Source organism: Mustela putorius, unplaced genomic scaffold (genome assembly GCF_011764305.1).
Source record: "Mustela putorius furo isolate JIRA1106 unplaced genomic scaffold, ASM1176430v1.1 tig00000145_pilon_pilon_pilon, whole genome shotgun sequence".
NCBI classification, from domain to species: Eukaryota; Metazoa; Chordata; class Mammalia; order Carnivora; family Mustelidae; genus Mustela; species Mustela putorius.
Window position 1 is genome coordinate 12,736,415 of NW_025421294.1, and position 16,013 is coordinate 12,752,427.

At 41.8% G+C, this 16,013-nt stretch overlaps 1 protein-coding gene across 6 annotated transcripts in view; it reads right to left on the bottom strand.

The window, feature by feature from the left end:
• Nucleotides 1–9,909, bottom strand: part of MAP3K1 (mitogen-activated protein kinase kinase kinase 1) — an 80,097-nt gene extending 70,188 nt beyond the window's left edge. For 4 of the 6 annotated variants that reach the window (XR_006605329.1, XR_006605331.1, XR_006605330.1 and 1 more), the window contains exon 1: nt 9,384–9,909. Coding sequence is in view for 1 of the 6 variants with exons in the window: in XM_004744632.3 (XP_004744689.2) it covers nt 9,384–9,868 (485 nt within the window). In the remaining 5 variants the exon portion in view is untranslated. The other 2 variants (XM_045075314.1, XM_045075317.1) reach the window with 2 other exon arrangements.
• Nucleotides 9,910–16,013: the final 6,104 nt, after the last annotated feature.

Sequence of the window (16,013 nt, forward strand, 5' to 3'; positions counted from 1 at the left end):
TAGTTACCACCAGTAAACTTTAAAGTGTTTTCTGTTACGTGGGCAATTGGCTCCTAAGATTTCATACGGTATTTGCTTAGCAAATCTTTTCTTAAAAGCAAACGTGAACTTCTATTTACTCTAAGATGAATTAATAACAAATTAATAAATTTCGCATGACAGTAGGGTTATTGGGACAAGAACTCCATAAGTAGTATTTTAAGTTTACATTATAAGTACTTGAAAGAGGAACAATTACATTAATGCATAACACCTTTTTGAGTATATTTATACTTAAGATGTAAATACACTCAAAAAATAAATACTTAAGAGACAAGAACTCTAAAATGGCATCTTAAGTTTACATAACATTCTGAGAATTTGAAAAAATGAGTCATTACATTAATGCATAACACCTTTATGTGTATATTTATGTATCTATGAATATGAACATGATTACAAATACCATATATACATAAATATACATACACACCCATTTTCATCTCCCTAGTAAGTGCAAAAGAATTACATACAGATAGTAAACTCCTCCAACCTATAGCAGATTATCACACAGTATAGCAGTCTCCCCTTATCCACTAGGGACACACTGCAAGACCCCAGGTGATGCCTGAAACCACAGACAGTTCTGAATCCTATATATACAATGTTTTTTCCTATACATACATACCTATGATAAAGTTTAATTAATTAAATTTAATTAATAAATTAGGCACAGTAAATGAGTAACAATAACTGATAAAATAGAACAATTATTGCAATATATTTTTAAGAAGTTATATGAACATGGTCTCTCTCAAAAGCTTGCTGTACCGGTCTCTCAAAATCTTACTGTACTATATTCACCCTTATGATGATGTAACATGATAAAATGGCTACACAATGACATGAAGTGAATGGTGTAGGCATTGTGATGAAGCATTAAGCTACCAGTGAGTTTCTGATGACAGTGTCAATAGGAGGATCATCTGCTTTCAGACCGTGACTGACTGCAGGTAGCCAAAACCTCAGAAAGTGAAACCATGGAAAGGGGAGGCAGGGACTACTATATAGCTATTTCCTTCATGCCACATTAAGCTGTCCTACCTCACTCACAGCACCTGGCATGTCTTATAGTCCAGATACCTCCCAAAGAATCTATCACAAACTGAGACTTAGGGCATATCAATCATCTAGGCTTTTGCTGTTTAATCCTGTCTCAGTTAGGTCCTAGACAAGTCTAACCAAAGGTGAAGAACAAACGATCTATGAGGTTGAGCTTGTCATGGCATTATTATCCTTACACATTTATTCCACAAATATTTACCAACAGGCTACTCTGGGCCAGGCATTTTGCTAGGTGCTGGGTTGCTATCCAGCCACACAGGCACCGCCCACTCAGGTCTTAAAGTCTTCTGGAGAAGATAGTAATTTATCAGATGAGATAACAAATGTAAAATCACAACACTGAGAGTAAGGACACTGTGCTATGAAGCCAGTCTGGGAGATGAGGGAAGAAAAGCTTCCCTGAGGAACTAACAGTGAGCTAAGATTTGAACAATGAAGTGCTGACTTGGGACTGGGGAAAAGTGTTCCCGGCAGAGGGAGCATGCAGTGCATGCCAAGGCCCGATGGCAGGAGGTAGTGTGCTGACTTTGAGGAAATGAAAGAAGGCAGTCTTGCAGAGAACAAGGGCAAGTGTGATCTGAGATGGGCCTAGAGAGGCACGCAGGGGCCAGACAGGGCAGGGACTGGGTAGGGCATGTTAAGGATTCTCTAGTCTTTAACCAAAGGGCAAGCTTTGGAACGTTTTTAGACTTAATCTTATTTGCATTTCTAGAGGAACATTGTTATAATCAGATTAACACTTTAAAATGATCACTCTGGTCATATAATATGGAGGACAGACTGGAAGGGAGAAAGCAGGATACAGGAAACAAGTCAGGAGGCTTGCAAGAAAGAGATCTTGCAAGCCTGGAAAGTGAAAGAGTCCAAGAAAGAGATCATACAAGCCTGGCCTAGGAATGTGGCAAGAGGCCAAATCCCTAGCCTCTGATGGTGGACTAAATACAAGGAGTGCTCAAGGATAACTCCTTGGTTCTGGTTTTGCTGTCTCACGAGCAAAGAATACAATAGTAGGACAAAGTACAGGGAAAACCCTGAATTTGATTTTAGATACCTGAGTATGGCTATGTCACACAGATAGATGTAGGTCTGGAGTTTAGGAGAGGTCATGGCTAGGAAAACAAATTCTGCAATCACTTGTGAATGGTCAATAACTATCTAAAGGCATTAATGGTGGGAATGGAGAAGACAGAATGACAAAAGCCCTGGGATCACCCTAAGGATCTCTTAATATTTACATTCAAGTGGGTGATGATGGGCCACTAAAGAAAAACTGCTAAGGTCAAAAAGAAAATCAGGAGTGCCTAGGTCGCTCAGTCAGTTAAGCGTCTGCCTTCAGCTCAGGTCATGATCCCAGAGTACTGAGATCAAATCCTGCATTGGGCTCCCGGCTCAGCAGGAAGCCTGCTTCTCCCTCTCCTCCCTGCTTCTGCTCTATCTCACTATCTCTCTCTTTCAAATAAAAAAAAAATAAATAAAATCTTAAAAAAAAAAAAAGGAAAGAAAATCAGAAGGGTTACCCATTAGCCCAAATAATGAGTCATTTCAAATATTAGAAACTCATTTTAAGCATGGCTCTAATTACTATGAAACTATACTTAGCTATTAAACTAAGTATGTTAAGTTTTATGTTATATAAAAGCAGTCTATATTATCAACCACTGATTGCTAAATACCACCTACTGCAACTATGTATCAACATAAGAAACAGATCTTGCCTTCAAAACTTGCCTTAAACTAGACCATGGTTAAAATCACATCAAAGTAAATTATTGTGATCTTCAGATATGGTAATATAAAAATTACCTCTTCAGGAAAATTAATTCATCCTAACATTTATGGGCACCTAATATCCATGGGTGTCAGACACTAGTCTAGGTACTAGGCAGTAGTATAAATAGTAAAACAGAGTTTCTCATTTGCTAACAACTGATTTTTAGTATTAGAATGCTGTAGAACAGTTGAAGATTTGATAATTTGTCAGTTAAGTGACTATTTAGGCAATAACAAAAGGTAATGATCATGTCTATTTGTTAAGAGTAAAGTCTCCACCCAGTATCTACTATCTCCTTACTCCATATCCACTCACCATCATTATACTTTCATGTGATAAACTTAGTTAATGCACGAACTACAGCACTGTGTAAGCTTCCTCCAGTCTTCAAGAGGTCTGATGCCTCAATAATTCCTGGGTGTCAGGCTATACTCAGAAATATATACTTGGTGGGTATTAATAACATAACAGTTTTTGGCACTCTATGACAACTCAATCTATTAAACCAAACTAACCAGACTGGTATTCCAAGGGACTCAATCATTAACAATACAGAACTCCCTTGCATACCTAAACATACCTAAACCAATTGTGACATGCCAGAGAGTAAATGAAGATAAGTATTATTTTTATTATCTTACATTCAAGAGCTATGTGACATTTCCTAACTTTTCTTTTTTTTTTTTTTTAAGATTTTATTTATTTATTTGTCAGAGAGGGAGAGCCAAGCAGAGGGAGCAGCAGGCAGAGAAACAGCCACCTAGGCATCCCCTAACATTGTTTTCTTAACTAGCAGAGTTGCTGTTACTAATAATGAAGACTAAGTTTTAAAACCACCATTGGTCTATGTTGAGTTTCTTGCTCTCCATACCCCCTTTTAATGTTCTCTTTCAAGAAAGGAAAAAAAAAAAAATCACATTTGAACTTGCAGTTCTGTACATATTCCTCTTAAGAGTATAGACAGAAATTGTTTGAAACTAATCTATATCTAGATTGCTTTTTCCATTACTCTGGAAATGGAAAAACTACGGCCCATACCTGTCCTAAGAAAGGCAAAAGAGACCAAAGGAAAGGAGCCAAAACTATGAGAACAAATATACAAGCACAAAGAACAAAGTCACCACCCTTGACTACTAACCTGCAAGGCCAGTTAATTCCTCAATAAGTTAGGGAGATACCACTGTATTCACTACACAACTATAGTGTGAAAGGCTGTGCATGAGACTCAAAGCACTAGTTTTTAAACTGGGAATATCTCTGTATTTCCATCTCTCTTAAAGCACTTAATATAGTACTGTTAAACATGTTCATACTAGACCCCTACCAAAAGAAACAGCAGCCATGCATCAATAATCTTTTTCTCTACCACTCAGACCATCATCATATAGAGATTTGTAAACCTTGGATGAATGAAATAAAAAACAAAGGAGCAAGATACCACTATACTGAAACAGCTTCTTTCCATGTGTGATGATTAAGATTCATGAGTAACATTAACTTTACCTTATTTCCCTCCACTTATAATAAAGCACAAAATAAAAAAAAAATCTAACACTCAGCCTAAATCAATTTTTCTCCTTGCCTAACACAGGTGATTTAAGTACAGTCTACTTGTATTACACATACAAGGCCAGGTTATAGAAAGCTATGCAATATATACATATAAAGGAACAAATATATTGGCAATGGCACTGGGTAGAGGCCTATCCATTGTTTATTATGAGTCCTGCAGAGCAAATTCTTCCTAAAAAATTATCAATTAATTTAATTATTAATTTGGAAAAATAAAACCAGCACAGATGGTATAAAGAAATGAACTATGGAGTCAGAAAGACATAGTTCTATCTTCTAGTTATGTGATCACAGGGCTTCAGCATCACAAATGAGTTTCCCTCTCTTGAAAACAGAAATTATAATATTGGCCTTAGAGGGCTGTAGTGATAATGAAATGAGATACTACATATAATTGGCCTAACCTGCAGAAGGCAAGAAAGGTGACTACATAAACGGAATCCAAACATATCTGTAAACTCAATGAACATATTTTAGCCAGGGCTAAAATCCACTTACAATCTTGCTATAAGAAGAGCACCTGACTAATCTCATTGTTTTGCAACATTTACTTTAATTCTGTTCCTGATTACTTCTTTCGTGCTTAAAAATGTTCTTAAAATGGGGCGCCTGGGCGGCTCAGTGGGTTAAGCCTCTGCCTTCAGCTCAGGTCATGATCTCTGGGTCCTGGGATCGAGCCCTGCATCAGGCTCTCTGCTCAGCGGGGAGCCTGCTCCACCCCCCTTTCTTTCTGCCTGCCTCTCTGCCTGCTTGTGATCTCTCTCTCTCCGTCAAATAAATAAATATAATCTTTTAAAAAAGTTCTTAAATTCTTTGTTAATGACAACTTGGGTCTGTTCCTAAAACTGCACATTTCTTCATGTTAATCTTCTATCCATTTACATTTTTAAGTAGCTCTAACTTTTGATTGGAATATAAAAAGAGGCAAGGACTAAGGAAAACCAACAAGTCTAAGGAATATACTTGGTATATCTGATATAAGCAGTATTCTCCAGGTCAGAGGAGCAATATATGCAATATAGTGTAGTTCTTCAGCAGCCTCTGGAGACCATTACTTTTCCATGCCATCTCTTCTACTGCCTCCTTTACAGAGAGTTAACTCTCAACCCAAGAAAATGGGTTACAAATGCAAAAACTGTGCTTTCTCAGAGTACTTCTGAATGCTCCATATTTTCCCTCAGGGGAATCCATTCACCATTAACTGCTTTGCCACCCCATTATTTCTTCTTCTGGAATGCTTACAGCCAGTGTCAAAGACTGATGAGCAGACAGCCTAGGCAAGCTGTAGCTGGTTATTTTGCTCTCTTGAAAACAAAGAACACTCCTTTCTTTACATGTTTTGAAATCTTCAAGTCAGTAAGTCAATGGCCATTTTTAAGACATGCAACATATGTTCGAGGTGCTACAGAAGACGGGAAAGAGTATCAATGAACAGGGCTACTTCCTGGTTTTTGTATCTAACAAAATGGAGTTATTATAGTGTATTGGAAATCATACATTAAGGAATGTTGGTTAACCAGTCACCCTTGCCAAAATCAGATATGAAAAGAAAACAAAAGTTGGCAACAATGATAGCTCTGATATTTTTCTTTCAGAATTACATTTAATAAGGTTAAATATAATAAAGAGTGCATTAATGTTCCTACCTGATTTAAAATAGAATCTGTAGAAAATTCATAACTATAAAACTTACAAATTCATGTAAGTTATGTAACTTATGTAACTACTTCTATTGTTTCATAAAATCACCAACTTAATATTTTACAACTTATTTTTAGGTAATAATGTTCCTATATCTCCTCTAGTAAAAAGGTCACTAAACTGTATTTTTAACTTAGCAGCTTCTAAAAGGAAGTGAAAGCTGAAGGCTATATGAGGATATAAAAGCAGCCTATGAAATGGTTTTAGTTTTAAACAAAAACTAGCATTAACAAGTACAGCATATCTTGTTCTTTCATGGGGCCAGCAAATTGATAGTTAGGGATTTTTTAAGTTACAAAAATAGGATAGAGTAATTATATCTACCAAACACAACAGCCTTTTCAATGGAAAGCAACACTGTAATTTTTCTTAAAAAATAATAGGTAGGTGGGCGCCTGGGTGGCTCAGTGGTTGAGCCGCTGCCTTCGGCTCGGGTCATGATCTCGGGGTCCTGGGATAGAGTCCCGCATCGGGCTCTCTGCTCAGCAGGGGGCCTGCTTCCTCCTCTCTCTCTCTCTGCCTGCCTCTCTGCCTACTTGTGATTTCTCTCTGTCAAATAAATAAATAAATAAATCTTAAAAAAAAAAAAAAGGAAAAGAAAGAATGCATTTAAAAAAAAAAAAAAAAATAATAGGTAGGAAAAAAAGTTCCTAATTCTATAATATAAGTTAAAATTCCAAACCCTTGGGCGCCACTTACAGGCACAAAACTTTCATTGATTTCTATTATTACACTAAAGGAGAAGGACAGACAGAAAATCTTTTATTTTTAATGAGTATGACTTACACAATTTATATTTCACAAATATGTTTCCCACATTTTCAGTTTCTACATCCAAAGAGCAAAAAAACTGAAGGAAATTCTGAAATTAAAAATCATAGAATTCTCTTTTAAAAATCCAAAAGGTCTTTAGACAGAAGGGAACTCCAGACCCATACTACTGGAACACAAAAATACTTAAAAATCTCGATGCCCCATTTTCCTCAAAAAAGTACAAATAAAACTACTGTCAAAAAAGTAAAATATAAAGTTCACTGAACTCTTCTTAATCGGTGTTTATACCAATAGATGCAAATGAATTTCAACTCCACAGACAAGGAAGTGGAAGGAAAATCACTGTATTTTCAAATTGAGGAAATCAACATTTTACTATAAATGAAGTCTGTAGATATTACATTTGGGGTGAACAAACAGCATTCTGGCTAGTGAAATTCATTTTTTAAAAATGATTATGCTGATTAGCTCATTATTTCATACACTGCAATACAATCCACTCCTTCAACAAAGAAGGCAAAAACACCTACCTTACAACATGCAAAAATTAAACACGAATTATTCAGTTCCTGAATTCTGCCTCCATCTTAGTCCTCTTATTTTGTGTGGAGGCAACTCTAAACAACTTCTAGAATTATTTTTACAGTGGTCGCTCCTCTACTATATTCAAAGCTCATTAAAAGGACTAGAATGCTGACACTAAGTTATTTACTGTATTCAAAAAGCTGTTCTCATAAGAACAGACAAAATTAACTTTTAAAATTAAAGTTTAATATTTTTATATGGAGCTCATTTGTAGTGCCAACTGTCTTCAAAGAATTAATCTAGTGGGGTTTTAAATCCAATCTTCACAGAAGCAGGAAGGTGTACAGAAACGTAGCTCTTGTTACACAGAGTTATATTTTCAAGTGCACACAGAAAACTATCACAGCCACAAATCTCCTTTCCTCTCAAACTACCATGGCAGTGTTGACCAAAATTTTTAGGGTTTTTTTGGGGGGGGGGGGGTGCAACTTCCTGGTAATAAATGAACAATGATTTTAAATAAATATTTAAGCTAAAAAAAGTGCCAAAGCACTTTAGATAATTAACCCAAACCAAGGATTCCTACTGCCAAAGTCGTCTCACAAGGGGAACAAATATAAGACACAGTCTTTAAAATACCCAGAATAAAGGTCAGGAAACTCTACAGGGCAACGGTTAACTATCAGAAAAACATTTCCAGCAACTCAAAATACTCATCAAGACTATGCTGTGCAAACACTAGTCAGATTTCCTAAAAAGAAGGATTACGACTGTCACACTTAAAAGAATTTCCTTTAACATAAATATTTCCAGTTGCCAAAAAAGGATCAGGCCGAGAACGGCTCGTCTGTTACCTTACACGTACCGTAATGCATAGGCACGTAGGACTCTCTGAGCCGAAGCCCACTGCACTGTGGTCCCTGGAATCCCGCAGCCGGCGGGTAGCCCGCGCAGCTAGCTGCACGGAGCAGGAAGCACCGCACCCCAGCCACAGTCCCCAGCCACGCCGGAGAGGCTGCGGGGAGCAGTCACCACTGCTTTGAAACTGAATGGCTGACACATCCGGTCCTGGCTCTTACACCACTCCGCCGAATGCAAACTTCAAAGGCCAAATTCAAACTCCAAACAGAAGTCACTCAAGTCTTAGTGGCGCTGTGCGCATTCCCAAGAACGTGTGGAGCCCCTTGAGGGACGCAGTGAGAGAACCCAAGTCCTAAAATATTCCAAATCCCCGAGTTTGCAGCCTGCCCGCCCACACCGCTTTGACAGGCGTTACGGAGCCTTGCACCCCGAGAGCCTCGCGGTGGTGCTGCCTTCTGCCGATTCCCGGCCCGAGTACCTGACAAGGGGCTCTGTCTGTCAACGTCCGGTATACCTCGCGGCGTTCTCCGCGCCCCAGCACCCCCACCCGGCCTGGGGCTGGGCTCCGCACCCACTCCGCCTCCTTTATGACCACCGCCTGCCTGCAGGCTCGGGCCTCACCCCCAGCAATTCCGGGACTCTCTTCTGGGGGCGCCGCCGCTGGGCTCTTGCCCGGCCCCCAGCCCAGTCCCAAGGGCAGCGCCAGGGTCCCGAGCCGGGTCACTTCGGAGAGTCCCGATTCCGGGAGCCCCACAAAGCCAGCCCGGGGCCCCACACCTTATCTCCACGGGTCCCTGCAGCGCGGCTCGCACGCCTGTCACATGTCTGCAAACAATAACAAACTCTCCTGCACGTCCCCGCCCCGGGTCTCCGTTCCGTCCCCCAAGCCAGGTCCGGGCCGCCGCCCGACGCCGGAGGGGTCAAAGGGGGTGCCCGAGGGCTCGAATCCCGGTGAGCGGCGCGCAGCCTCGCTGCGCAGAGCCCCGAGACGCAGTGCGCGGTGCCCGGGATTCATTCATTGCCCTCGCCTGCCCGCCCCCCAAGTCCTCGCCGCGTTCCCGGCCGCGCTACTCACCCGGCGGGGGCCGCTGCAGGAGGCGGCTCGGCGGCGGGCGTCCGCTTCTCCCCGGGCTCGGCCCCCGCGGGGCTCCGGGCGCCGCTGTCCTGGGCGGCCGCGGGCTCCAGAGGGTGGGCGCCGCCACGGTTCGCGACTCCGTGAGGCTGCGGCACCGCCACAGCCTGGAAACCGCTCCCGCCCGCCGCCGGGTCCGAGGGCTCCGGCGACGGGGAAGTGGAAGAGGACGACGGCGAAGAGGAGGCGAGGAAGAGCGGCGGCTCCGGTAGCTGGTCCAGCTCCACACTCCGCACTTTACGCAGCTGCCGCCGCCGCCAGTCAGCCCGCTCGCGGCCCCCGCTGCCCGCCTCCCGCAGCAGTCCCGCGGCTGCTGCGGGCGCGCTGCTCGCCTTGAGAGCCCCTCCGCCGCCGCCCGCCTCGGGGCTCGCCGCCCCGGCGCCCGGGAATCCCGACGACGAGGCGCGATTCCCCGCCGCCGCCGCCATTTTCTCTCGCGGGCTACATTCGCTCGGCCCCTGCGAGGGAGGGAAGGGGCGGGGAGAGTGCAGGGGGAGGGCGGACCGGCGGGCGCTGCGCGGCTAGCGTAGGGCCGGCTGCGCCAACTGCGTGGGCAGGGCCCGCGGGAGGCTTGGCCTGGACGGTGGGGCAGGCGCACGGGATTCCGCTGGGCCGGGTTGGTGGGGAGATGGTGGGGCAGGGTGGGGAGCAGGTGGAAGGAGTAGGCTGTGCGCCCCGCGTCGCGCACGGGCCGTCGAAACCGGCTGGGACGTAACGCCGCAAGGCGCCCGGGGCTTTGCGTGTTGCACTTGCCGTGCGCCAGGTAGTCCCGGGTTGCACCGGCGAGAGGAGTCTCGGCGACAACAGCTTGCGGCTTCCTCTTCGCCGCAATCTCGGCCCGGCTCGTCGGGAGGTCGCCTAACGAGAGTTGCAGTTTGAATTTAGGTGTGTAGTGCGTTGAAGGGGATGCTAGCGAGAGGGTTTGCGGTCTGTCATTCTCACTGCCCTTTGCAGTGGGCGTCGGGGAACCCGGGCAAGGGCTAACCCTCCTCCCCCACTCCGCGCGGGAGGCGCAGGTGGCGCCCAGGGTTGTCGCCTGATGCAAAGCGAAAGAACCCCAATATTTAGCACACGTGCAGCCGCGGAGCTCCAAAAAAAAACCTTTCTCCTCTTGTCCTCTCCAACGCGAACTACAAATACAACCTCAAAGTTTTTTGGGGATATCTTGTTCACAACCTGAAGTCATGGATTTGGGATATCCCCTCTCACCTCCTTCTCCGCCCCCGCTAGATAGAGACTTGGAGGGGCGGAAGTCCTTGTACATCTTTATTTTTGACTCCGCTGTTTTTGGGAAAGGCAGCAGTATAACAGGACCACAGAGAGCTTGTTAGGGGAAGGAACCTAGGCTCTGCCGGAAAGTACTCGCTAATGTCATTCTCGGCCAGGTTTTGGCCCTCCCCGAATCCGATGCCTCTGGCGGCACGTCCCTCTTCCTGGCAGGGTCGGGCCACGGTCTGGGTTCCCTCCGCCCCCACCCCCACCCCGCCCTCCTCCGCAGTCCCGGAGTTGCCTAACCTGAAGTTCGGAACCGTTCTAGTCTTTGGGGAGGTCTCGGCGTTAAGGAGCCTTGGAAGTGAAAGAGCACCATTTACATGTTAATGATTTTCGACCTTTCTTCTGACACGTAGAGCTTCTGCGTGGCGTTTATTTCTCCCCTCCCTTCTTTTCCTCGAGCTGATTTGTCCGTGAGGGGAAACCTCCCACAACCGGGGACCTGTATCCCTAGATTTATTTTGTGAAAACGTTAATTAAGACAAGGGGGTGGGTGGGAGGGGGAGGGTTCTTCAGGAACAGAAAGAGCGCGATCTTGTCAGTGTTCCTAGAATTATACATTAAGTCAGTACTGTCTACAAAATAATTCATTTGACTTCTTAGAACTAGAAAATCTTCCCGACTTTAAGTGTTAACCGCAAAAGGTGCTGATATTCGAGGGATTTTTAAAATTTTACTGATTTTATATTAGCTCAATGTTTTGAATACTGCTGCTTCTGCCATAAGATAGTTACATTCAACGACACAAATTTTGAAGTTTAGATAAATCTGTTAAAATTTATATTCTACATTTAGGCTATAATTATACAGTACTTTAGTGGTTGCTAAGTATATCATCTAAACTAAACACTAGTTATCTCCCGTGTCTTCCAGGGTGCCACATCCACCAAATCCTAAATTAAAAAGAGTCAACTTTCCTCTTTCCTATTTAGATCGAAACACATACTCAGGTACCTGTAAAGGAGAAAAGCAAGTGGATGCCCTTAGCCTTTCAAGATTGCTCCAGTTTTGAAGTTTGGCCATAATAGCAAAGTAAAACAGAATTCCAGTAAAACTCCTTATTTGTACCAAATACAACACTGTCTACTAGTCCCCAGTTCTCCGCACCACCATGGAGAAACCCCAGTACTGGTCTTTTGCCTAGTTTTGATGCTTTAAGTTATTTTGCCCTTGATCTTTTATGTAAATATTCAGCTGTCATCATGCATCTGTACACTAACAAATTGAATTTTTTTTTTTTTTGAGGGATAGAGAAATAAAGGACATGCTTGACTGCAAAGGATGTTCTTCCTCTGCCATATGTTATACAAAGTCTCCTTTGAAGAGGAGTTAACTGGTGGGATTGCTACTGTAGTTTCTCCATCTTAAGCATGGTTAGGACTCTAGCACTGGTTTTGGTGCTATTGGATCCTGCTTTATGTTACTGCTCAAATGCATATCTTGCTTGAAGTGCCTTACTTTGATTTCTTTAATGGCATAAAGTGGACTTGTGTCTTTTCAAAGATTGCTGAAAATTCCAGTTACTATTCCCAAGCTCTTTAGTTCTATCCTTTCTTAGATACAAGCATTGCAATGATTACATTTATGCCATGACAACTTTACTAACCTTTATACTAGTGCTTCACAGATCACTGCTTCTACACAGTGCTTCTGGGAATTGTCACATTTCAATTCCTACACACATTCATTTGGAGGATCTAGTTTAATACTTATGCATTTCTTGGTTGTGCATAAATATCACTGACCTTAAAATGAACAGATTCACTATGCACTGCCAGAAATATTTCATACTGTACATCATTCATCATATATTTATTAAGCACCTAGCACCTACTATGCTCATGCAAGGGTTTTTCCTCTTCCCTGGGATATTGTTTGTTGTTTTTCATATTTACAAAATTAAATGAAACATTCTTATCTGCAGATATTTTTATTAGGTATTTATCAGGCTGAGTCTATGAAGATTTCAGATTTGTGTGTATGTGTGTTTGTGTGTGTGTGTGTGTGTGTTTTCATGCTTGTCTGTAAGATTTTTATGTCTTAGGTTGACAAAGAGTAGGAATGTAACCTGGAGAATGGAGCAAATGCTTGTGTTCTATTATAGATAGATAAATAGATGGATAGATAAATAGATAGATATAAAATACTTGCAGGAGAGTTGGGCTAGAATTTGGTTTTTCCATACTTTCCAGACACCATATTTCCAGGTACTTCTACATGTTCTAGGTCAGGAAATCTTGTCATTTGTGGGGTAATTGACCCCCCTACAAGGGCAATGTAGGTGACATTATAGTAGAAAGTTTCTAAAGCAGCCTTCACTTAGCTGACTCATCAAGCAACATTCCCAGTGTGGTGTTCAACATACAGAGGGATGCCAGAGGACAATGAATGCTCATGGTGCCTGTTAACTTCTCCCTCCAGGTGAATTGTGGGCCCCAAGAAAATCTGTCCTACTTGTTCCCAAACCTGATTATACCTATTATAACTGTCCTTACAAAATTTAATTAAACACTATTAAATTAATAAAACAAGGGTGTGTGATTGCAAAAAGAATGTTGTTCCAAAGAAAATTTAAGTTTCAGTTTGGAAAATGAAAGGTGAGACACTGAAAAAAGTCTCTATTGGGCACCTGGGTGGCTCAGTTGGTTAAGTGTCCAACTCTTGATTTTGGCTCAGATCATGATCTCAGGGTCATGAAATCAAGCCCCTCGGGGGTCGGGATTCATACGCAGCAGGATGTCAGCTTGAGATTCTCTCTTCCCTCACCCTCTTCCTTGCCCTTCTCAAATAATAGATAAGTAAATTCTTAAACAAATCTCTATCAAATTAGTTGTGGATGGGATAACTGTAAAAGATTGGGAAAGCAAGTATCTATCAGTTCCCACTTTGCTTTAAAACACTAAGAAAAAAAAATGTAGACAGTGAGATACGTGACAATGATACATGAAACTCTAAATAGCAAACACACACTCAACAGACCAAGGTCCTACAGCCAAATACTGGTAAAAAAAACCCAAACCATACAAAACAAAACTCTTTTATTTATGTTTTAGGCTAAAATAAGATATTTAAGATATGTGTATCTTATATGTAAACATACACATATTTATGATTCCTTTTTATTAACCAGCCATCTAAATATTTGGATATATTTGCATGTACTTAAAATCAGAAACTAAATTTTGTAATAAATAAAAAAAACAGATGAATTGGGCGTTTCTACTTCAAAATAAAACTACAGCTTATGAAATTGATCTCTCTCACAGTTAGCAAAATTCTGCTACCTTTACAACTGCACTGATTCTTTGAATTCTTTGAGTCATGTTGATTAACATTTTCGAAGTATGGTGAGGTGTTCTTTCTCCATTTGACTTTTGTGGTTTATTTGTGACTATTATTTTTGCAAAAAGTATTTGAAGACTTCATACATTACCCTAAGGTCCTCCTGTAATATTCAGTTACTTTCTTTGAATTGATGTCCCTTTTGGTTTTCTCTTCCTTTGTGGTCTGATGGTTCAACTCTGTTGAATCTTACACTGAACAGGCTTTACATGTGAGCTAAGTACCACTTCCAGTGGCTTAATTAGCTTCTGCATCTTTTGCAACATTTGCACCTTTACTTGCAATTGATTTGCATTGTTTTGGGGTGAAAACTGCTAAATAGGTATACAAAATTGGCATCTGCTAGAGCAGTGCTAATAAAATATAATGCAGGCCACAAAGGCAAGTCACATATGTAATTCAAAATTTTTAGTCTGCATTAAAAATATAAAAAGTGACATTAATTACTATATTGTGTTATTTTTATATAGTACATCCAAAATATTACTATTTCAATATGTAAGCAATATATAAAATATTATTCATGATAACTTTTACCATTTGTTTTGTGCTATATCTTTGAAATCTGGTGCGTTTTTTTTTTAAAGATTTTATTTATTAATTTCACAGACAGAGATCACAAGTAGGCAGAGAGGCAGGCAGAGAGAGAGGGGAGGAAGCAGGCTCCCTTCAGAGCAGAGAGCCCGATGCAGGGCTCGATCCCAGGACCCTGGGATCATGACCCGAGCCAAAGGCAGAGGCTTTAAGCCACTGAGCCACACTGGTGCCCCTGGTGTGTATTTTTTTTTTTAAAGATGTTTATTTATTTAACAAAGATCACAAGTAGGCAGAGAGGGAAGGAAGGAGAAGCAGGCTTCCCGCTGAGCAGAGAGCTCGATGCGGGGCTCGATCCTAGGACCCTAAGATCATGACCTGAGCCAAAAGTAGAGGCTTTAACCCACTGAGCCACCCAGGCGCCCCTGGTGTGTATTTTATACTTCAGAACATCTTGAACATCATTTTAGACTCACCACATTTCAGATGCTCAAAAGACATATGTAGCTAGTAGCTGTGATTCAGGCAGCCCAGTCCTAGAGCCACTGAACCTAACACTTAGGAGTTAGATGTACTCTTAACTGCCTGGTTAGACCAGATTGGGGTATAATTAAAAATATCCACCTTTATGTGTTTAGGAAATAAAAAATCACAACAGATAGAAATTGGTAACCTATAATAAGTCAATTACTTTCTACCTCCAATGGAGGTAGTCCATTGTTTAACCTTACAAATAAATTTTAGGCACTATTATCAGCTATTTTTCTAAACTGCAATTATGATTCTGTCTCTTCTTCTCAAACTTTTTAATGGTTCCACATTACATAGAGAATAGAATCTAAATTATTTCTTTCATTCATTCAACAGATATTAAGTGCATTAACTCCTACGTGCTAGTTACCATGCAAGGCCCAAGAGCAGACATGCTTTCTACCCTTCTGAACCTCTCAGTCAATCTCCTCCTTCTAGTTTCCACCATTAACTGTTTTCTGCTCTACCATTCACCTTGTCCTGAGGCCTAGGCTCCAGTTACAAGTATCTATTCCTTAGGTCACCCCATACAGTTGTAGCTGGAAACAGCTGACCAGCCAGTGACTGTTTCCTAGCCATTCCTGCAGGGTCCTGGGATCAAGTCCCGCATCAGGCTCTCTGCGCAGCAGGGAGCCTGCTTCCCCCCCTCCCTGCCTGCCTCTCTGCCTACTTGCGATCTCTCTCTCTCTCTCTCAAATATATAAATAAATAAAATCTTAAAAAAAAAAAAAAAGGTCCCAACGTACCCATCATTTGCTAGTTCTGTCTTAATATGTCAAGGGCTATACGACAGTATAAAAAGACTTATGTGCATATTATATACTTGGTATTGTCTTTGTTGTATCAATTACTATGTGAAAATCAGAAAGTACTGCCTTCATCTGGGGAAAAAAG